Raw genomic sequence first — 24,792 nt, forward strand, 5'->3', positions numbered from 1 at the left:
TATGACATGTAACATACATTCTGGTGAACCTAAAATATATCTTGACACCAAGGCCCTTTCCTATGTCAGCTATCAACAAAGTTGATATGTGTTACAAATGTGAAATTCCTATAAGTTGACTAGGGGAGAAATACATGTTTAAAATAAAAAGAAAATGTATATTATCAACCAGCAGTACTATTTTAAGTCTTTCTTTTTTTTTTTGGTAAAAGAAAGCATGGATACAGAAAACCCTTGGATTTAAGCTTATTTTATTTCTTGTACTCCATTGAAATTATTATTAAGGATGCTTAAATTGTACCATGTTTGGTCAGCAAAAACATTTTGAAGTTAACTTTTTTTCAGTTTTACTATTTTTTTAATTGAAGTGTAGCTGATTTGCAATGTTATGTTGATTTCTGCTGTACAGCAAAGTGACTCAGTTATATACACACACACAAATCTTTTAAAAATATTCTTTTCCATTATGGTTTATCATAGGATACTGAATATGGTTCTCTGCGCTATACAGTAGAACCTTGTTGTCTGTCCATTCTCTACATTAAAGCTTATATCTAAGCTAATTCCATCCCAACCCCCTTTGGCACCCACCGACCTGTTCTCTCTGTGATGATTCTGTTTCATAAATAAGTTCATTTGTGTCACATTTTTGATTCTACATATAAGTGATCTCATACAGTGTTTGTCTTCTCTTTCTGGCTTACTTCACTTAGTAGGATGCTTGAAGTTAGCTTCTGTTATGGGCTTAATTGTGCTCCCCTAAATTCCTAAGTTGAAACTCTAGCCCCCAATATGGCTGTATTTGGAGAGGGGCGATAATGAGGTTTAAATGCAGTCATAAGGATGGCTCCTAATCTGATATTACTGGTGTCTTTACAAGAAGAAAGACATGGAGCGTGCACATGTACAGAGAGAAGGCCAGCTGAGCACATACAGGAAAGATGCCATCTGTAAGTCAAGGATTTGAGGGGCCTCTGGAGAAATCAAGCGAGACCTGCTGGCACCTTGGACTCGGGCTTCCAGCCTCCAGAACTGTGAGAAAATACATTTCTGTTATGGAGGCCACCTCTCTGTGGTTTTCTGCTCTGGCAGCCCTGGCAGAATGATATGATTCCCGAGTCCTTCTTGATATGATCCTGGTAGTTATTTGATGGCTTCTTTGCTATCTGGTGGACGATGCTTTAGCTAGTCTGTCATCTTATGTGTTTCCTGCCCCAGACCCAGAGGGAGGCATTTCTTCAAAAAGCACTGACTTCTTGAGAGGTGTGGTATTTCAAGATTATAATCTGGGCACAAGAGGGACCCTTTGCCACATGATTTGTCATTGTTCCTAGGCCTTTTCAGTGAAACTAGGGAATATATATTTTAAAGGTGAATTTCTTGATGCTTTCATAATGATCGTTTAAGTGAAGATTGCAAAGTTTTACTTAAGCTCCTCTTTACTATGTCTGTATCTCTTTTCATCTTCTCTAAAAACATCCTGATTTTCAAGGATACAGAATAAAATTAGAGAATAGAATTTGGATATTCCGTAATTGCTTATATTTTATATCCTATTTCACTCTCACAGCAGTTTCAGCATAGCATAAAATACAGGTTTTGGTATTTGTCCTGTTTCTTCCTTCAGTGTGCTTACATTACAAACAATATATTTTGTCAGTTTTCTTTTAATTTATTTATTTTTAATTGAAGGATAATTGCTTTACAGTATTGTGTTGGTTTCTACCAGACATCAACATGAATCAGCCGTAGATCTTTTAAACCCTTTCATTCTTTCTGATTTTTCACAATCCCTTATTTCCCACCCTTTGTTTCTCTTAGGTACTACTTTTGTATGATTGGCTCCTGTGCTCCTTCTAGTTTATTCTTTTCTTTGGAATGTTTTTCTTTCATCTTTAATTCTTTCCTGAGTACTGTCACCTCACATCTGAATTTTTGAAATTCTGATTTGTGTTGTTCTTTAATGCTTTGTGTCATCTTTTAGCTTGTTTTAAAATAACTTGGCTGATTTTTTTATTTCTTTTTGGGGGAGGGCATGTCTTTCTGGCATGTTTTCTTTGTCTGTGGGGATGTTATTCTGTTCTTTATTCCTTTTTATATTATAATAACTCTGTGTGAGATTTGACCTCAGTATGTTTTGATATTCATTTTATGTGAAGTTAGTTTTTTTCCTTGAAAATTTAGATTGAAATAGACTTCAGAACAGTTTTTGTGACTTTCCAGTTTCTCTTCTGTTGGTTTTTGTGTAGTGTTTGAAAGTATGGCTGCTTGTTTTCTGAAATTTCCTGGATTTGTTTCCCTTCCCACTTTGGTCTAGGCGTTCTCTGTCTGTGTCTCTTAAATTCTTCTACTGTTGAATTTTAATTCCTCTTCCAGACGTTTCTCTTCTGCGTGGGGTTCTTCCCTGGAAAGGCACCTGCTGAATCTGGGGCATTCATAGGGGTCTGGATTGCTCCTGCTAATTCATTCCTTTTCATCTTGGCTCCTTTGTGCATATCCAGTAATGGAGAGGGCAAAACTTTCCCAGTTTCAGCTGCTGGTTGCAGATCGGGTCACTGTGCTTTTCTGTGAATGCCTCTTGGCTCTTTGGGCTTCATTTGTTGTCAGATTCTCCAGACATTAGCCCCCTCTGCTTCATTTGTCTCCCTCCTGCCCTGACTCTGATACTGTGAAGCTCTGTTGGCTTGTTGCTGGTTTCCCCCCATCACGTATATATTTTGAAGGTTGTGGGGATATTCTATCACTCAGTTTTGTTATATTTTTTGGATTTAATTTCAAGTTGTCCTATCTGGTCTGTGTGGGGACTGGGATATTGTGAAATGATGCTGCTACTGCCACCATCTTTCCGGAATGCCTCCCAATGTTCCCATTTTAACATATTAAAAAAATGTGCATGAGCAGGTAGATGGTTGTTAACAGCTGCTTAAGCTGGGGAACAGAAAGGAAAGCATATTAACTAGTACTGCTGCTCCTGGGTAAGAAATCCAGAAAAGCCCCCACAATTCTGGTTGAGGGTCACTTCAATAGGGAGGCTGCTGTTTTATTTTTAATTTCATTTTGTTCTCGGCACTTTAATTCTTGCAGAATGTGGTTTTACAGATCAGAAACCCAGCTGCTGCTCCTGACCTTGGGTTGTGCACTCTTCTTGTTTCATAAGCAACCTCAGTGATTCCCTGTTCTTTGAAGTCAGGCTTTGACATCTTTTAAAAATATATCTTACCATGTGGGGTATGTTTGGGTTTTATCTGGCTTTGCTTTCTTATGATTCTGCTTCTATTTACAAGGAGAGAACTGTATTCTGGGCATTTTATCAACAAGCATCTTATTATGTCCTTTGTGCTTATCAGTTCAGTTCAGTCACTCAGTCATGTCTCTTTGTGACCCCATGGACTGCAGCACGCCAGGCTTCCCTGTCCATCACCAACTCCCAGAGCTTGCTCAAACTCATGTCCATCGAGTCGGTGATGCTATCCAACCATCTCATCCTCTGATCTCTGTGCTTATACTGTGAATAGAATTAAGATATGGTCCTTTCCCTGAGGATGTGTAGTTCTGAGATAGGAGATATATGGGCTCCAGGTTAGACCATTACAACTAGCCTGCTGTTTGAATTTCATGGGGCAGGAAGAAGTGAGGTTTAGGCTGGATACTTAGTACTAGCCTCCTGTTTGTATTTCTAGAAACATGAGGTAGGTGGGCTCCAGTTAAGGCATTTACAGTCAGCCTCCTGTTTTCCCTTTGAAATGGAAGTAACAGAAACAGGGTTAGTAGCCAGTCTTTGTCTCTTGTCCCAGGTAGCTTGGTGGGTAAAGAATCCACCTTCAATGCAGGAGATGCAGGCTCAGTCCCTGGGTCAGAGTGGGCCTGGCAACCCTCTCCAGTATTCTTGCCTGGAGAATCCCATGGACAGAGGAGCCTTGTGGGCTGCAGTCCATGGGGTCACAAAGAGCTGGACATGACTGAAGTGACTGAGCATACTCCATAAACACCTTAAAGTAACAGTCACAGCAGTAGTCAAGGTAATAGTCAATGGCAAGGACAAAGAGGGGCAAAACCCTGTGTGAGTAAAGGATTAAGGGATCTTCACTCCTCCCCACCAACCCCTTTTGGAACAAGGGAGACACTACATATGTGCAGAAAGTCTCCTTGGGGGTCAAAAGTCAGAGAATAACACCAAAGCATAATGAATTTTGCTCCCAGAAGCCTTCACTTCTAAATCCATCTTGGCGGAGGGGTGCATGTGTACCCAGGGGAGGGTCCCAGGGGAGGGTCCCAGGATAGGCCAGGTGTAGTAAAAGAAACTAGATTATTGGCTAAAGGTAAACACAGACCCAGATGAACTGACTTATATAAATGACTTAACTGCCTCTTTACCACGTTCCTCCTTATTAGGGGGACTCCCCCACCCTTTCTTTCCAGGTATGCATCTCTGCCTTGCTTCTATCTTAACAAAACAAACTGCTTCTCTGTGTGCTCTCCCACTCATTGTTGTGCTATGTCTGTAATAATGAACTTTGTATCTGTGTTTATAGTTCTAGGCTCTGTTGACAGTTGCATTTTTCACTGGGGGCAAAGATTCAGGGAAAAATAACTTCTAGCCCTTGCTGCTCTGGGGGCTAGGATTCCTGATTTTCATCCGGGTTGCCCAGGTTCAATTCCTGGGTAGGGAATTAAGGTCTCGCTGCATGCCACTGCTCACTGCCAGATCAGTTCATCTTGCCTATCCTTTGAACTGACACAGAAAGCAAGGTAGCTAGTTTCTTGTGGTCTCTTTCCCCCTCATTGAGACCTTAAGTTACTACTAATAAAAATATTGTGCCAGTTAGACATAACTAGGTCTTTGAATTATAGTCTTGATTTGACTTGGAGTTTAGTTTGGTGTTGGCATTACCAACTTCCACGATTCTGAATTAAAGTCTGGTTTAATCAATGCAGATCCTCATCAGCTTGAGGAATGTGTTTGCTCTAAGTGTCTAAATTGCTAACCATATGTATTCAGTATGCCAAGACATGATGGTTGCCCTCCTACCTTATATTTAGAAAGCAGGGTAATTTGTGGCATTTTTCTGAGTCTACTTTCCACCATGTAAAATTGGGCACAAAGGCAAATGTCAGCTCTATGATTTTATATTTCAGCTAATTTTTATTTTTCAATAAAACTCCCTGGATGATTCTAACCTGAACTTTATTTTCTTAAAGTTTTCCAAACAGATGACTTCTTTAGAAAGAGAAATTGACTATGGTCAGGTGTGTCTGTATACAAGCCATTTATAGATTGAGGACTGTGGCTTTCCTCTCCGTGGACTGGTGGTCAGTATGACAGCTTGAGAATCACTCTGCCTGTTTCGGAACACCAGCTCCACTTTTTTGTATTATGTAGGTATGTGCCATGGGGCAGTGGTCAGAGCCTCTTTACATCTGTTTCCTCACAAGTAAAATGTGGTAGTGATGGTACCTATATCATAGGGTCCATGTGAGGATTAAATGAGATAATGCATATGCATAATGGATCCTTGACTGTTGGTTTAATGAATGGAAATTGAGTGTTTATGATGTACAATGCTCTGAGCTGGATAAGTGGCATATGATGAAGAATAAAAATCCCTCCACTTAGAGCTTAGTAGTACAGATGAGGGAACGAATTAGTTAGTAATCATATTTAGGAATATAACATTACAGCCACAATGAGAGAGTGCTAAGGCATAGTATAGGTGTTGGAGCTGTCTGTAGGGTTAAGGAGAAGGAAACGGCAACCCACTCCAGTGTTCTTGCCTGGAGAATCCCAGGAACGGGGGAGCCTGGTGGGCTGCCGTCTATGGGGTCGCACAGAATCGGACACGACTGAAGCGACTTAGCAGCAGCCGTGGGGTTAAGGAAAGTTCCCATGGGAAGACTGAGTTACGATCTAAAGAAAACTAGATGGGAATGAAGTAGGGGAAGGTGTGTGTTGACTGCAAGACTGTCCAAGACAGAGGGAGGAGCGTGGAGGAAGGCTCTGTGGCCAGTGTGTACTTGGTGAATATAATGAAATTAAATAAAGCAGTGTGTGAAGGGAAGAGAACCACAGCCAATGTTGTTTGAGATGTACCTGAAGCTGGAGGCAAAGAAGACATGGTCCAACTTGGGGCCTTTTTCAGCTGTGTTTAGAAATGTGACCTCGCAAAGTGATGTTAGGTATTTAAATTCTGGAGAGATATTTGCAATGATTGATTATTATTATTGTTGTTACTGTACTATTGTCATTATTTTTATTCCGTAGCAGTCTTTCCCATACCAAATATGTTTATATCCTTTAATGTTTATTCATTGGTTGTCTTCCCCAGTCTCTATTATGGTTTTTCTCTAAACTTTTAATCCCTCTATCTTTGCATTTAGAAAGAAGGCTGAGAAGATAGCTTTGTTTTCTTTCAATCAATTTTACTGTTTGAAGTGTAATTTGCTTTTGTATAACTTTTATGCATCATAAATAAAAAACAATTGCCAAAATGTTACCTACTGTGATACATTTTATGCATCTCAGCCTTTGTGAAATCCTTAAACACACTGCTGTTTATTTGTCTAACTTACACAGGCTAAAACCTGAGGCAGAATCTGTGTGGAAAATGTGGAGTTTGAAAAGAGGCTGGTGTGTCTGTGTGCACATTCAAGTATTTTGTATTTACTGATCTACAGTTGGTCAATGAAGAGCCAAGGTAGGAGCTGTACAACGCAGAGATCAAAGGCCATAATTCTTCCTCCTACTCCCAAATAAGGGAGTAACTCTTTTGGGTTAGGCCATATGAATACAATGTCCTGAGCTTTACATAAAACCTGGGTATCCTTGGGATGGCTCAAGGCCCACGTCTTGAGGCACCCTCAGGTTTGTCTTTTTCAGGCACTTTGCCAAGCCTCCTACTTTTTTTTTTGGTTGGGGGATAGCTGCTTTACAATGTTGTGTTAGTTTCTACCATACAACAACGTGAATCAGCCATGTGTATGTTAGTCATTCTGTCTTGTCCAGCTCTTTGTGACCCCATGGACTGTGGCCCACTAGGCTCCTCTGTCCATGGATTCTCTGGCAAGAAAACTGGAGTGAGTTACCATTTCCTTCTCCAGGGGATCTTCCTGACCCAGGGATCGAACCCAAGTCTCCTGCATTGCAGGCAGATTCTTTACCATCTGAGCCATCAGGGAAGCCCATATGTATGTGTTAATATACGATATTTGTTTTTTTCTTCCTGACTTACTTCACTTCTGTATTCTAGGATTTCTGTATTCTAGGATACAGATTCTAGGTTCATCTCCCTCACTAGAACTGACTCAAATTCATTCCTTTTAATGCATACCTTGTACTTTTCTGTATTCTCTATCTTGCCTGCTATGGATAAATATGTATGCTTTGGGCTCCTATCCAGGATAAGAGTTGTTAATCATATATCATATTTTTGATATAAATAATCAAAAATTATTTCTGATTTTTTTCTGTTGTGGTAAAATATGAAATGTACCATCTTAACCATTTTATAGTGCCTAGTTTGGTGGTACTAAATACATTTATGTTGTACAACCATTGTTACCATATCCCTCCAGTATTACTTGTATCTTGCAAAATTGGAATTCTATCCCCATTAAACATTAACTCCACGATCTCCTTCCTCTGCCCTGCCCTAGCCAACCACCATTCTACTTTCCATCTCTATGATTTTGGTGACTCTAAGAACTTCATATGGCATTTGGGGACTTTTATATTTCTATGTAAATTTAAATAATTTGTTCTAGATCTGTGAAAAATGCTCTTGGTATTTTTATAGGGATTGCATTAAATCTGTAGATAGCCTTGGGTAGTATGATCATTTTAACACTATTAATTCTCCTAATCCATGAATATGGTATATCTTTCTGTATGTTTTGTTGTCTTCAGTTTCTTTCATTAGTCTTACAATTTTCTGAGTACAGGTCTTTTATCTCTTTAAGTAGGTTTATTCCTAGATATTTTATTCTTTCAGATGTAACTGTAAATGAGATTGCTGAATTTCTCTTCCTGATAGTTCATTGTTAGTGTATAGAAATGCAACAGATTTCTGTATATTAATTTTGTATACTGAATTTGTTGATGAGCTATAGATGGTCATCTAGTTGATGATCCTCTGCTGTCTTGAGGATTTATATGTGTAGAATCATGTCATTTGCAAAGTGCTAGTTTTACTTCTTCCTTTCCAATTTGGATTCCTTTTGTTTCTTTTTCTTGCTTGAGTGCAGGGGCTAGACTTAAAATACTGTGTTGAAGAAAAGTGGTAAGAGGATATTCTTTTCTTGTACCGGTCTTAGAAGAAATGATTTCAGGTTTTCACCGTTGAGTCTTATGTTAGCTGTGGGTCTGTCATATATGGCTTTTATTATGTTGAAGTATTTTCCCTCTCTGCCCACTTTCTAGAATTTTTTTAAAATCATAAATGAATGTTGAATTTTGTCAAAAGCCTTTTCTGTATCTATTGGTATGATTGCACAGTTTTTATTCTTCAATTTGTTAGTGTGGGGTATCACACTGACTGACTGGTTGGGGATATTGAACTATCCATGCATCATGAGTTTTAAATAGTGTTGAAAATTTGGTTTGCTAATATTTTGTTGAGGATTTTCTATTTTCATCAATGATTTTGGCCTATAATTTTCCTTTTGTGATATTATTGTCTGATATTAATATCAATGTGATGCTTGGTTTGTAGAATGAGCTCTGAGACTTCCTTCCTCTGTAATATTCTGGAATAGTTTGAGAAGGATGGATGTTAATTCTTCTCTAAATGTTTGGTAGAGTTCACCTGTGAAGCCATCTTGTCTTGGACTTTTGTTTGTTGTTGTTGGCTTTGTTTTTTTAATTACTGATTCAATTTCATTGCTGGTAGTTAGTCTGCTCATATTTCCTGTTTCTTTCTGGTCCAGTCTTAGAAGATTGTGTGTTTATAGAAATTTGTCCACTTCTTTTATTTATTTTTTTTAAAATTTTTGATCATGAGGCATATGGGATCTTAGTTCTCCAACCGGGAATTGAACCTGCACTCCTACATTGGAAGCATAGAGTCTTAACCACTGGACCACTAGGGAAGTCCCATGTGTACTTCTTTTAGGTTGTTCAGTTCAATCGCTCAGTCGTGTCCAACTCTTTGTGACACCATGAATCAGAGCACGCCATGCCTCCCTGTCCATCACCAGCTCCTGGAGTTCACTTAAACTCATGTCTATCGAGTCAGTGGTGCCATCCAACGATCTCATCCTCTGTCATCCCCTTCTCCTTCTGCCCCCAATCCCTCCCAGCATCAGAGTCTTTTCCAATGAGTCAACTCTTCACATGAGGTAGCCAAAGTACTGGAGTTTCAGCTTTAGCATCAGTCCTTCCAGTGAACACCCAGGACTGATCTCCTTTAGAATGGACTGGTTGGATCTCCTTGCAGTCCAAGAGATTCTCAAGAGTCTTCTCCAACACCACAGTTCAAAAGCATCAATTCTTCGGAACTCAGCTTTCTTCACAGTCCAACTCTCACATCCGTACATGACCACTGGAAAAACAGCCTTGACTAGATGGACCTTTGTTGGCAAAGTAATGTCTCTGCTTTTGAATATGCTGTCTAGGTTGGTCATAACTTTCCTTCCAAGGAGTAAGCGTCTTTTAATTTAATGGCTGCACTCACCATCTGCAGTGATTTTGGAGCCCCCAAAAATGAAGCCTGACACTGTTTCCACTGTTTCCCTATCTATTTCCTATGAAGTGATGGGACCGGATGCCATGATCTTCGATTTCTGAATGTTGAGCTTTAAGCCAACTTTTTTACTCTCCACTTTCACTTTCATTAAGAGGCTTTTTAGTTCCTTTTCACTTTCTGCCATAAGGGTGGTGTCATCTGCATATCTGAGGTGATTGATATTTCTCCTGGCAATCTTGATTCCCGCTTGCGCCTCTTCCAGCCCAGCATTTCTCATGATGTACTCTGCATAGAAGTTAAATAAGCAGGGTGACAATATACAGCTTTGAAATACTCCTTTTCCTATTTGGAACCAGTCTATTGTTCCATGTCCAGTTCTAACTGTTGCTTCCTGACCTGCATATAGATTTCTCAAGAGGCAGGTCAGGTGGTCTGGCATGCCCATCTCTTTCAGAATTGTCCACAGTTGATTGTGATCCACATAGTCAAAGGCTTTGGCATAGTCAATTAAGCAGAAATAGATGTTTTTCTGGAACTCTCTTGCTTTTCCCATGATACTGGACTATAATTCTTTGTGATAATCTCTTAAGACCCTTTGTATGTCTGTGGTGTCAATTGTAACTTCTGTTTCATTTCTAGTTTTGTTGATTTTGGCCCTCTTACTTTTCCCCTTGCTGAGTCTGGCATCTGGATTATCAATTTTGTTTCAAAGAATCAGTTCTTAGTTTAATTGATCTCCCCCCCCCCCAAATTCTCTGTTTCGCCTATTTCTTCTCTGATCTTTATGATTTCTTTCCTTCTTCTAACATTGGTTTGTTGTTGCTCTTATTTTTCCAGTTCCTTTAAGTGTGAGATTAGGTTATTCTCTCAAGGTTCCTTTTTGTTTGTTTATTTCCTGAGTCTGTATTGCTATCAACTTCCCTCTTAGAATTTCTTCCGCTGCATGCTGTAGATTTTAGATTGCTGCATTTTCATTTTCATTTGTCTCTAGGTTTTTGAAAAATTTATTTCTTCTTTGATTTTCTAGTGATCCGTTGCTTGTTTAGCAGTGTATCTTTTACCTCCACATGTTTGTGTTTTTGCCTGCTGGTGTTAGGGCCAGTTCCTGACACAGCTTGCTGTGGGATCCAGTGTATCCTTAGGTTGGTGTCAACCCACTGGTGTCATTTTGCTGAAAGGTATCCAGAACATGAACCTGTTATATGCAGGACTGATTATTAATGGTTGATACATAACATGTAATGTTGCTAAATGAATAAGTAATTATTCTGAAAAATATTCTGTGTATTACAGGGCCTGATCTTCAGGTTTGCACAGCCAAAAAACCTACATGTTGCACCAAGAAGATGGAGGAGAGATACCAAGTCGTGGCTCGCCAGGATATGCAGCAGGTGCTTCAGACATCCAGCTCTACATTAAAGTTTTTGATATCTCGAAATGCAGCTGCCTTTCAAGGTAAATATATCTTGATTTCTGAAACTGAGGACAAATCTTGCTATGTAATTTACCTGTTATTATTATCCTGGTAAATTTATCTAGGTGTACTTTGTCTTTGTGTTTTATACTGGTATAAAATGAAATTTTAGCTTTATTCTAACCTTGATAGCAACTAAACCACCACTAACTTTCATGGCTTGTCTCTGAGGTCATCATCAAGCTTATAAATTGAGTTGGAGTAGGGAGTCTGTTTTGTTAGTGAAATATATGCCTTTCTGGGGTTTCTGCCAGATCGCCCAGTATTCTGACCCATGGTTTACTTCAGTGTGAACAGACCTACTTATGAGATTTTATGAAAATAGTCTATAAAACAAAATCCCATTGCTTTTAACTGGATAATTATAGATTCATTTTCAAAAATATAATTTTGAGAAATATTTTCCTAACTTTTCCTCTACCTCCTTATGTGGCTTTTCTAGGAACATCATTGTGATATGTCAAAGTGTAGACAAGTCTGATAAATAGTAAAATAGGAAATATTAGTTGGATGTTTAAGGATCATCTATGACCAGAATGCAACCTTAATTCAAACAATGTGCTGAGAAATAAAATTAATGGGTTATAAAATTTTAACACACATTGGCAAATATATGATCTTTTCATTGTTTTAGTCATCTTGTCTGTAAAATTCCTTTTTACTATAATAAAATAGTTTATTTTTTCTTTTATAAAGCATTAGCTATTCTGTATATGATTAGAATGAAGATATTTAGAATCCACTGCTCTCAAACAAATTTATTGCTTTTGTTCAACACAAAATATAACTTCTGTTGGTATTCCTTTTTAATAAGTGTATTAATGTCAATCTGTTTAAATAGTTTGCGCTTTGTTTACATACAGAACTAAATCACAAAGCTGATTTTTTAAAAAACTCTACTTATCAAATAAAATGAATATAATAAATCAGGACAAAATTTAAGTTGAGTTAAAACGTAATTCCTGATGAATTGATGATTTTTTAAATAGAAACACTGAAATGTCAGATTTTAAGATGTTTTAATCTAGTAATATTTTTATATGTCTTAGAAAAAAGCCTCATTTCTATTATGGAATTTGTTCATGAGAAATTGTTGGAGGAAAATATATTGATATGTATTTTAAGCAAAGATTTGTAACTTGAATTAGCTGAACTAGAAGATATTAACCATCCACTGAAAGTGATGTAATATGACTTTTTCTTATGAAAATGATGGTGTGTATAATAAGGGCAGTGAATAGATCAACGTTACCAGAGCAGGGGAGCTGTGGGTGAGGATTGTGGACCATATGCTTGAAAAGAGTTAAGTTGGACTCACGTGGAAGAAGACTTAAAACATAAATTTGAGTTTCAGAGAGTCATTAAAGATTTTTGAACAGTGAAGCTTCATTATGATTTCTTGAAGCTTCATTATGATTTATCGTTTAACATCAAAACTAAATCATTCCAAGTAAGAAGATATGGTCAAAGAAAACCTGATAAATATAGTCTACTTTTTTGGATAACAGTGTTAACCATACAGGTGAAAGAAAGTGCCAGCAGTTATTAACATGTAGGGACTCAATGAATGATAGCTGAACATTTTCTTCTGTCTTCAAATATACTCTAACAAACTTTTCACATATTGTTGGATAAATTGATCAAGATAGAGTGTATTGAATTCAAAAGATTGAGAAAAATACAAAACCTGGAGTATTTAGACTTTTAACATGGGTTTTGGCTGCTGAAAACTTTTGGTGTGAAAGTGTCCCTGGTGGCTCAGATGGTAAAGAATCTGCCTGCAATGCAGGAGACCTGGGTTCAATCCCTGGGTTGGGAAGAGCCCCTGGAGAAGGGAATACATCCTACTCCAGTATTCTTGCCTGGATAATTCCATGGACAGAGGAGCCTGGTGGACAGAGTTGGACATGAATGGGTGATTAATACTTTCACTTTTATCAGTAGTATAATGACATGAGATTGTCTCTACTGGAGTGTCTGGTAATATTATGTACGACTTAAACAACTTTTCTGTTTAGTAAATTATACCTGTATTTTTACTAGGGTGAGTTTTGCTTTTTTAAAAAAATATCAATTATGAAAGTGAAAAAGAATGGGTCTTTCTTAAATATGATTTGTTATAGTAAATTTTCATGTTCTCCCTTTGTGACGTGTCAGTTTTATTTAAGAATCATGAGAAGGCAAGGCAGGTTTAGAAGAGATTTGCTTAAAGGCTAACTTTACTGAAACAAATTCTCTTACAGGAAGAACACCTGCTTTTAATTTAATGAATAGAATAAGTAGCTATAGGCTTAGTTCCATAAAAACAAGCTAAATATATGTGCTATAAGCAGTTTGAGAGATCACATTTGCTATATTAGAACCAAACAAGACACTTTATCAATAGTAAAAGTAAAATGTCCTCTGTCTAGTTTCTGTGTAATGAAAATATCTGCAAACAAATCAGGCCTTTTTTTTTTTTCCTTAAGAAGAAACAAGCCAGTACATTTTGTTGGGAAACTTACTTGGCTTGAGAGCAAATTACTCTCAATTTACTTCTTAAATCATGTAAGTAGATGTGCTACATTTTGATCTTTTGATTTTTTAATATTTCATGTATATTTCCTACTTCAATAATATTACCTTTTTTTTTTAGCCTTTATGTATGTTATAAAAGACTTTGGATTGGGGTGTAATATGGTCCCTTCTCTCATGGATCTCTTGGGGTTCCACGGAAGCATGTTTTTGAAATAAGCCTTTGGATATCATCAATGGGGATAATCACTTGGGTCCATGGATGTAGTGAGCCCCACATGACAGTGAGATAAAGGCTGGGAGATTGGTGTTGCTCAGAAGCAAGGAAACTGCCAGCCACTGATCTCAGAAGATGTAAGATTATTCCAGTGTACAGTCCACACTTCCAATTCTGGAATTCAGCACTGGAAGTTAATATACTACCAGTGGGGTAGAATATATTATCAATGGGTTGGAATCCACCTCCTTACTGGGACAACACTTCTCCTTTTTTCATTTAAGGAATCTAATGGTATTTGTTATAGGTTTCCTTAAAATAAAGCAGCCAAACAAAAATATGTTTTTGGAAGGGTCCATAATTATGACCTGGGGCTTCACTATATCCTACATGAATATCCTTATTCATGTAGCTTGTGGCATTTTACAAGATGAAAAGAACAAGTGGGTTTCCTTGTGTCTGTTGCTGTTCATAAATTAGTGGTCCTGTTTGCAAAGAGATTGCTGGCTCCGACACAGTGCAGACAATAACTGTTCTTTATTTTCCAGGGCTTAATAATGTTCATGAATAAAGCAGGGCAGCCTGAAATAATGCTCACGAATTTGTTTCCCTTCAGCTGTTTTATGAGTGTGGGATTGCCTGCTTTAAAAATATTTTGGAAATATTTTCATAAATGTTTTATTTATTTATATGCTAAAGTATGGTGTGACTCATGAAGAAATAAAAGAACTTGACAGAGAATATGTCATCTACTGTAGAAAAGTAACTCCTATCCAGCTTTCAAATTTGTCAGGTTTTAAATCACAGCTCAAATAAGAGAATAAGGCTTAGTTTTTTTTTTAATTTAAAAATTTCAGCATAATTTTTAAAAAAATACAATGAAGGCATACTTGGAAGAACACTGTTGGAAGCTTATGTTTTGTTGAAACATTGGAAAGATAAGTTTAAAAAGTTTTAACTTTCCCTTGGAGATGGAGCTTTTCCTATTCCTCTCACCTTCAAAAAGCTCACATATTTCTAAAACTTATGGTATAAACTAAATCTTTACTCTGGAAGTTTCTAGTTTTATATATATCCTTTAAAAAGTATGCATTATCACAAAAGACTGAGTGATAAATAAGAAAGAGTTAACATTTTTGTTGATTTCATTCTCTGGGCTAAGTGCATTTTCATTTCTTGATTAAAAGTACTTGAAAGATTGATAAGCTTGTCCTCTTGGGTTGAGATGTTACATTTAGGACTTTTATTAAAATTACATTCCTATTTTGAATGAAATATTGGAATATGTCAAAATTAAATATCTGTTTAAAAAGCAAGTAACTTAAGAATGAGAATGTGAATATAATTCATGTATTTTCCCCTTTCACACTAACAGGTATTAGCTACTGTGAGATGTATAGCTAGTGTATGGCCATTGTAAAGCTAGTGTAAAATATATGTATGTATCCATATACATACAGTCAAAGGCACAGGATATAGTGGATATTTGACTATCTTAATATATGAAATGAGTACGTTTGTATAAATGTTACAGTAGTAAGCCTGAAGTACATTATTCTTATTATATTCACTTCTACTATGCTTTGCAGAAGTGATACTATTTAAAATTATTCCTTGGAAGAACATTGTGTGCAAAGATATAGGACAGATGCTATTTCTAACACTGAGAATTATCTGATCAACATCCCAAGGGTAAGAGAACAGGTAGCCTTAGGCTGGCAGAGTTGAGGAAATATGTTGGCTTTTCTCTTTCTCTGGAACCTAGAGCAGGGACTCAGTTAATGTAATTAAATGAACTGCATCAATATATGAATAAATGAATGAATGAATGAATGATGCTTAGCAGGAAGATGATTCTGAAATGAAATGAAAGATTTCATCTCTTCTTCTCCGCCTTCAGCCTTCCCTTCCCTTCATGCATTTAATATCCCTCTTGAGCACCTACTAAGTGCCAGCACTGCCAGGGGATTGGATTGTACCTTGCCCAAATTTTCAGTCTATTTTTACTTTTATTGGCTCATTCGGACTTCTTGTCTGCCAATGTCTGTTTACTGATTTTATAAACTAGGAAGGAGGGACTTCCTTGGCAGTCCAGTGGTTAGGACTCTGCATTTTCACTGCTGAGGGCCGGGGTTCAAGATCTCACAAGCTGTGTGGCATGCCCTCCCCATCCCCTAGAAAAACCCCAGAAAAGACTAAGAAGGAGCATATTACAATGTTTCTGTCGATAGCATATTCTGAATGTGATTGTATTTTTCCTTCTCTTTTGAAGCAGTACATGGTTTAGTATGTTATCTCACATAGCAGCTACCAATGCAATTTGTCTTTATCTAACTGTCCTGTATCTCTGAAATGTTAAAACTTGTTTCTTCTGAATCTGTGAGCAAGCTTCTATTAATTAAGAAAATGACTGATTTTCGTATATTGTAGATAAAAGTTGCAAGAGCTTAAATTAGTTTTCAGCTGGAAATTGCATGAAGCATTGAGCTTGCTTTGCATGAAGCATTATCGATTGTGGGAAAAAATTTGAAGTGTAGAACTAAGATCAGGTTTACTGGGCCAGAATTCTTTTTTAAATTTTAAGAAGTTAACTTTTAGTTTTTAAAATTCTGACTGATGAAGGTTATGGTCATATAACCTATTGCTATGATAATCTTACCTAGAAAGAACAGTAACCTGCTCATAACAGGCTAAACAATTCTTTCTTGATTTTATATGAAACACATTCATTAAATCTTTTTAATGTGAGACCTGTACATTTATTGCCTGGAAGATGAATTGACATTTTTATCATTTTGTTATCTTCATATTAGTTTAATCTTACTTTTGTATAAGGGATTACAACAGATAGTTCTTAAATGGTTACTGTGTATTGAGTAAAGACCAGGATGTGTGGGAGGTTACAACTAGCTATGTTTTTGAGATTTATCTGTCCCTCTATTTCTTATTCATACATATTAATTGATTTATAAAATTACTATCTGTAGATATGTAGCTTTATTCACCACCCACCCCAGTGATGGACATTTCAATAATTCCCAACTTACATTTGCACTGGTGGTGCTGCAGTGAATCTCTTGTTCATGTCTTCAAGGGCACGTGTTTCTTTAGTGTTTATATAGAGAAGTGAAATTGTGGCTTATAGGCTGTGACCTTGTCAACTTGACCAGATATTATAGAATTACTCTTCTAAGGAGCTAAACCAATTTAAACTCCCACAGGTAGTTGGTGTGCTTTGTCTTTATTCTGCATCCTTCCCAACTCTTTCCAATAATTCAGAAATTATTGCCAGAATTTAAAAAAAATTCTAAAAATATTTCTTTTCAATTTAAAAGAATTTTAGAATAAAATTTGATGAATTAATGCATGAGAAATGGTATCTTGTATTCAAAATGTGCAATTCCCTGATGACAGGAGTATCTGAATATCTTTTCAAAAATACTCCTTTATTTGGTGTATTCTTTATTTTCTTGTATGAATTTACCTTGTGAACCTGTATACACACTTAGAGGATATGTGTCATGTTGTGAGTGTTTTTGTATATATTAAATTTTTTTTTCCTAGGTACAGATGTCAGCTAGGAATGCCACTTCTTAAAGGTTTAGCTTAAATAATTCAGATTTCTTTCCAGTTCTAGGGAAATCCAAAGTCTTCAGAAGTTTTCTGCACATTTCCATGGTTTGCAGGCAGTTTCCTGACTCTGTTTCGCTGCCTTTTTTCTTTTTTGTGTGTGTGTGTCTCTTTTCTAACATATTAATTCAGTATGAAAATTTTTTCTTAATTACCACTTCCATAGACACACACATACATGTACATACATTAACCTAAGCTGTATGCATAAAATAAATTTTATGAGATGGTGGTGATAAAAGAAGATAAAAATCTAAAAATCACAAATGATTTCAAAATTGAACACTGATTCCTATGTTTGCAAGTGTTTTTCAGCCCTCCCTCCACCATCAGTCCATGAAGCTACCACCCTCCTTCTCTTTGGCCCTCACATCTTCCACTTCCTTGTGTGATACTCAGGCCTTCTCAGATGGTAAGATTAGGGATCTTCTGGTTCTTTACATTTATTATATGAACCTAGAAATCGTAACCGTAACATGCCTCTGAGGGTCCATTTAAAAGAAGTCCTTTTTTTTTTTAAGTTAAAAAAAAAACCCTGTAATTTTTTTATTTTAGAAATTTGCCCAGCTTTATTGAGGTATCATTGACAATGTATAAATTTAAGATGTACAGTGCATTGGTTTGATACTCTAATGTATTGTAGTATAGTTAGCACGGTACTGGCAATACCTCCATCATGTCATTTTTTATAGTAAGAGCATTTAAGATCTACTCTTTAAGTAGCTTTCAAGTATGTATTACAGTGTTGTTACCCAGTCACAATGATGTTCGTTATATCCCCAGAGAATACTCATTTTATAACTGGAAGTTTGTGCTCTTTGACCAGTATCATTTCTCCTACCCTTCTGCCCAGGTTAAACACCTTTCTACTCTCTAAACTTAGAATTGGTTAGTTATCCTATTTTCTATTAGATGTTTTAGGAACAATGAATTTCCTAAACCTCACATTCACACGAAGTACAGTGACCTTTTTTAAAGTGCTGACAAGGTATATCTTTTTTCCCCCTAGTATTTAAATTGAGCCTATTTTATATTAAAAAAATTAATGTTGAGAACATTAATATTCTATGGAAAGAGATAAACAATTATTAACTACTTTTGAAGCAGAGCTCATTTATCTTAGAGATGTTTATTTTCAGAAGTAATAATAGGCTATTAATCAGGAATTTTTGGAAGGTCCAGAATATGTTTTCTTTAAACAAGTTTTCTCATTTTGCTTATAAACATGACTTAGCAGTGGCAGCAGCAGCAAATAAATTAAAAAAAAGGGCTGTATTAATATCACATTTTCCTAAATATTGTATGACAATAAACTTCAAGGGAAGCTTATGATGTCACTAATATGTGGTTGACACTCACTTTGTAATGTAATATTTATGAATTCTTTTAAAAACCTTTTACTCCATGAACAAACTTTTTCATTATATTGATTATGCAACACAAAATGTACATGCTATAAAAAGTGAAATTCATACTTTCCCTTGTCCAGGTTAGCTTTGTGCACTTAACATTTGAATATGGATTTTTGATCATATCAGCTAATATATTTTATCAATATGTGTCTTAGAATTAATATTTCTGACAGTAAAAAGTGTTAATATTTTCCTGTGTATAAAAGGCTGGTAGAAAGATAAAAATTGAGGGATCAATTGAATATATGTAAATTTATTTTATGAAAAACAAATTATAGTTCAGTTCAATTCCTCAGTTGTGTCCGACTCTCTGCGACCTCATGAACCGCAGCACACCAGGCCCCCCTGCCCATCACCAACTCCCGAAGTCCACCCAAACCCATGTCCATTGAGTCGGTGATGCCATCCAACCATCTCATCTTCTGTCATCCCCTTCTCCTCCTGCCCTCAATCTTTCCCAGCACCAGAGTCTTTTCAAATGAGTCAGCTCTCCACATCAGGTGGCCAAAGTATTGGAGTTTCAGTTTCAACATCAGTCCTTTCAATGAACACCCGGGACAGATCTCCTTTAGAATGGACTGGTTGGATCTCCTTGCAGTCTGTAGTAAAAGTAATAATTTCATTGTATGTTTTTACTGACTATAAATTTTCTTAACAAATTTTGTTGAAATATATCCTGGTGTACTTACCAGCTCTTTTGATAGGTCATTTTCTTAATAGCTGTTTTTGAGTCAACATATTTAGTTTTATGGAGAGTGACTTGTCTCTATTAAATATCCAATGTATTTTAAGGCCCTACAAAATTTTATCTAAGCTGGATTATGCTATGATTTAATGATCAATTTATTTAAATTATTTTTATGTGCTCTGTCGCTCAGTCATGTCTGAATGTTTGTGACATCATGGGCTGTAGCCTGCCAGGCTTCTCTGTCCATGGGGATACTCCAGGCAAGAATACTGGAGTGGGTTGCCATTCCCTTCTCCAGGGGCTCTTCCCAACCCAGGAATCGAACCAGAGTATCCTGCATTACAATTGGATTTTTTACCAGTTGAGCTACTAGTTAATTTCAGTCATTCAATCGTGTCCGACTCTTTGCAACCCCATGAGTCGCAGCACGCCAGGCCTCCCTGTCCATCACCAACTCCTGGAGTTCACCCAAACTCATGCATCACGTCGGTGATGCCATCCAGCCATCTCATCCTCTGTCATCCCCTTCTCCTCCTGTGCCCAATCCCTCCCAGCATCAGGGTCCTTTCCAATGAGTCAACTCTTCACATCAGGTGGCCAAAGTATTGGAGTTTCAGCCTCAGCATTAGTCCTTCCAATGAACAACCAGAACTGGTCTCCTTTAGGATGGGCTGGTTGGATCTCCTTGCAGTCCAAGGGACTCTCAAGAGTCTTCTCCAACACCACAGTTCAAAAGCATCAATTCTTCAGTGCTCAGCTTTCTTCACAGTGTAACTCTCACATCTATACATGACCGCTGGAAAAACCATAGCTTTGACTAGATGGATGTTTGTTGGCAAAGTAATATCTCTGCTTTTGAATATGCTATCTAGGTTAGTCATAACTTTCCTTCCAAGGAGTAAGCGTCTTTTAATTTCATGGCTTCACTCACCATCTGCAGTGATTTTGGAGCCCCCCAAAATAAAGTCTGACACTGTTTCCACTGTTTCCTCATCTATTTGCCATGAAGTGATGGGACCAGATGCCGTGATCTTAGTTTTCTGAATGTTGAGCTTTAAGCCGACTTTTCCACTCTCCTCTTTCACTTTCATCAAGAGGCTTTTTAGTTCCTCTTCACTTTCTGCCATAAGGGTAGTGTCCTCTGCAGGGAAGGCCTAAATTATTTTTATATTCAAAGATAAAGTACTTGCATCATTAAATATGAAAGGAATTATTTTAAAACTCAATAATGTATTTGTTTTCACATTTTACATAGTACCTCATAAGTAGTCATTTATCATGAGATATTAATTTGTATGTCACCATGGTTGTTGTCTTGGGCAAACTCTGGGAGATAGTGAGGGACAGGGAGGCCTGGCGTGCTGCAGTCCATGAGGTTGCAAAGACCTGACGTGACTGGGCCACTGAGCAATGACCACATGGTTGTTGTGCAGCACGTGCCACATGAAAACATTTTGTTCTTCCTCTGCTTTACTGGTTGACATCCGAGTTTGGGGGTGATCACCTTCAGTGGCAATGTGCTTTGGGACAGTAAACCCTCTTGAGTCTAGGGGATGGGGTAAAATGGAATAGAAAGTATGTGTATGATGGTAAAGTTTCAAATAGCTGTGATGGGAAAGGGGAAAGAAAATGAACCAAAATTCAGTTATAAGGCTAGCATTCAGTTCAGTTGCTCAGTCATGTCCAGCTCTTTGTGACCCGATGGAGTGCAGCATGCCAGGCTACCCTGTCCATCACCAACTCCTGGAGCTTATTCAAACTCATGTCCATTGAGTTGGTGATGCCATCCAACCACCTCATCCTCTGTCATTTCCTTCTCCTCCTGCCTTCAGTCTTTCCCAGCATCAGGATCTTTTTCAGTGAGTCAGTTCTTCACAATCAGATGGCCAAAGTATTGGAGTTTCAGCTTCAGTATCAGTCCTTCCAGTGAGTATTCAGGACTGGTTCCCTTTAGGATTGACTAGTTTGATCTCCTTGCAGTCCAAGGACTCTCAAGAGTCTTCTCCAATACCACAGTTCAAAGGCATCAATTCTTTGGTGCTCAGCTCTCTTTATAGTCCAACTCTCACATCCATACATGGCTACTGGAAAAACCATAGCCTTAACTAGACGGACCTTTGTTGGCAAAGTAATGTCTCTGCTTTTTAATATGCTGTCTAGGTTGGTCATAGCTTTTCTTCTAAGGAATAAGCATCTTTTAATTTCATGGCTGCAGTCACCATCTGCAGTGATTTTGGAGCCCAGAAAAATAAAGTCTGTCACTGTTTCCATTGTTTCCCCATCTATTTGCTATGAAGTGATGGGACTGAATGCTATGATCTTCGTTTTTTGAATGTTGAGTTTTAGGCCAGCTTCTTCACTTTCCTCTATCCCTTGGCCCTTTCAGTTCCTCTTCACTTTCTGCCATAAGGGTGGTGTCATCTGCATATCTGAGGTTATTGGTATTTCTCCTGGCAATCTTGTTTCCAGCTTATGATTCATCCAGCCTGGCATTTCACATGATGTACTCTGCATATAAGTTAAATAAGCTGGATGACAATATACATCCTTAATGTTTTCCCTTTCCAATTTTGAACCAGTCCATTGTTCCATGTCTGGTTCTAACTGTTGTTTCTTGACCTGCATATAGCTTTCTCAGGAGGCAGATGAGGTGATCTGGTATTCCCATCTCTTGAAGAATTTTCCAGTTTGTTGTGATCCACACAGTAAAAGGCTTTGGCGTAGTCAACAAAACAGAAATAGATGTTTTTCTGGAACTCTCTTGATTTTTCTGTGATCCAACAGGTGTTGGCAGTTTGATCTTTGGTTCCTCTGCCTTTTGTAATCCCCACTTGAACATCTGAAAGTTCTTGGTTCATGTACTGTTGAAGCTTGGCTTGGAGAATTTTGAGCATTATTTTGCTGGAGTGTGAGATGAGGGTAATTGCATGGTGGTTTGAACATTCTTTGGCATTGCCTTTCTTTGAAATTGGAATTAAAAGTGACCTTTCCAGGGTAACATTGGAGACAACTAATTATTAATAATAGTAAAATCATTATGCATGATGGTATGGCTGTGTTTTAGCCCTTTTTAGTTCTTGCTTACAGATGAGGTTCCAATAGAGAAGTGCTGATGCATGGTTGAGCATGGGTATTAGGAGATTCATTCATTCTCTCACAAATATTCCTGAGGCAGCCCCTCAGTTTAGTTTAGTTCTCAGTGCTTGATATGTCTCAGAGAATGAACAAAAGAGTCCCATCCTCACACTCTGCATTTCAGCAAATAAGCAAACACAATATAGCTGCCAGGCTCCTCTGCCCATGGAATTCTCCAAGCAAGAATACTGGAGTGGGTAACCATTTTCTTCTTCAGGGGATCTTCTCCAACCTAGGTTTCCTGCATTGTAGGCAGATTCTTTACCTTCTGAGCCACTAGGGAAGTCCCAGCTATGTTAGAATGTGTTAAATGCTCTGAGATAATACAGTGTGGATCATGGGAAAGGGGACTGGAAGGGTCACTGTTTTAAATTGTATAGTCAAAGAAAAGTTGTCATTTGAGCAAAGAATTGAGGAAAGTGCACGTATGTGTTGGTTCTGTCGATGTCTGGTAGGAAAACATTCTTTGCAAAACAAATAACCCGAAGATAGGAGAGTGGGTGCCTCAGATGTCACAGGAATAGCTACAGGGAGGCTACTTTTGGCTGCAGCACAATGGGTGAAGTGGGGGAGATTGGAAAGACAACAACAGAGGGTTACTACCTTCATGTGGGGTCTCTTAGGCGTTTCTTCTGAAATAGGAGGTTTCTTGTTCTTTGTTTTAAGTTTATTGAGTTATTTGGCTGTTGCTGGGTTTTCCTTGTGGCATTTAGGATCTAGTTCCCTGACTAGGGATCAAACCTGAGTCCCCTGCACTGGGAGCTCAGAGTCTTAGCCACTGGACCACCAGTGAAATTCCCTGAAACAGGAGTTTTTAACTATAGATATGGCTTGATTTAAAGAACAATACAAAGCAAAACAAAAAGCCTCTATCTAATTCTTAAAGGGCCTGTCATGGGGCTAGGGTAGATGTAGAAGCCCACTTAGGAGATGATTATGATATTCCAGAAGAGACTGCATGGGAAGTGGTCAGATTCTAGATAGAGAATGAGTATTGGTGGGTCCAGGGTGTAGCAGAAAAAGAATGAGGCCAAGAAAAGGGACTGACTGTGGTAAAATACACCAAGGGTGTGTTTATGAGGTGAAGACCTGCGTGTATGGAGGCGAGCTGAAGAAACTGAGGCGAAGGATGCATTTCCACACAGCCTGACTTTGGAATCTCTGTTGGTAGAGCTGGGGTCAGAGACAAATTACCACCTGGTTCTAAATTTCTCAGTAGAAGAAAGATGCTGTTGGGTGTAACAGGGATGGTGGTTGATTATTTGATGGAGGTTAATAAAACCACTTTATTGAGGTATGATTGACCAACAAATCAATGTATTTTATGTTTAAAACTTGATGCATTTAGAGATAAGTGTACATCTGTGAAACCTATCACCACAGTCTATGCTATAAACATATTGGCGGAGGCTAATCATCTATACAAGGTTAGAAGAATAATGACCTGAAAGAGCCAAGCAACTCCTTCCAACTCCAGTCCAACTCCTTCCTGTGGCCAAGCTCTGTAAAGTGGGAGGGATGCTGTTTCTTACATGTATCTAAGTATGAAAGTAAAATTGTTTTGATAGAATAACTCACGGTTCTATACAATGAAACCTCTTATCAGTATTTGAAAAGTGAGTGAAAGTGTTAGTAGCTTAGTTGTTTCTGACTCTTTGCGACCCCAGGGACTGTAGCCCACCAGGCTCCTCTGTCCTTGGAATTCTCCAGAGACTAATACTGGGGTGGGTTGCCCTTTCCTTTTCCAGGGGATCTTCCTGACAGGAGATCAAACTTGGGTCTTCTGCATTGCAGACATATTCTTTACCGTCCTCATTTAAAGTGAAAGGGATTATAAAGGAATGATTAACACACAAATAAAATTGACTTGAATGAAGTTTGTAAAAAAAACTTGGAGAATTGACCAGAGAAAGTGTGTAATGAAACAAAGTAGAATAAAGTTGCATAATAGTAATTATGGGCAAAATCATTAGTTTGTATGTGAAAAATTTATTTCAAACTTATTTTAATTATAAAAGATATCACATATTTATATAAAATTGAAA

General features: G+C 37.6%; 1 protein-coding gene across 2 annotated transcripts in view; it reads left to right on the forward strand.

The window, feature by feature from the left end:
- GPC5 (glypican 5) overlaps window positions 1-24,792 on the forward strand; it is a 1,587,384-nt gene that overhangs the window by 31,999 nt on the left and 1,530,593 nt on the right. For both annotated transcript variants that reach the window (XM_027973706.3, XM_060394594.1), the window contains exon 2: window positions 10,971-11,132. In XM_027973706.3, coding sequence (XP_027829507.2) covers window positions 10,971-11,132 — 162 coding nt within the window. The remainder of the gene's footprint in view (window positions 1-10,970; window positions 11,133-24,792) is intronic.

This window comes from Ovis aries, chromosome 10 (genome assembly GCF_016772045.2).
Source record: "Ovis aries strain OAR_USU_Benz2616 breed Rambouillet chromosome 10, ARS-UI_Ramb_v3.0, whole genome shotgun sequence".
Taxonomy (NCBI): Eukaryota; Metazoa; Chordata; class Mammalia; order Artiodactyla; family Bovidae; genus Ovis; species Ovis aries.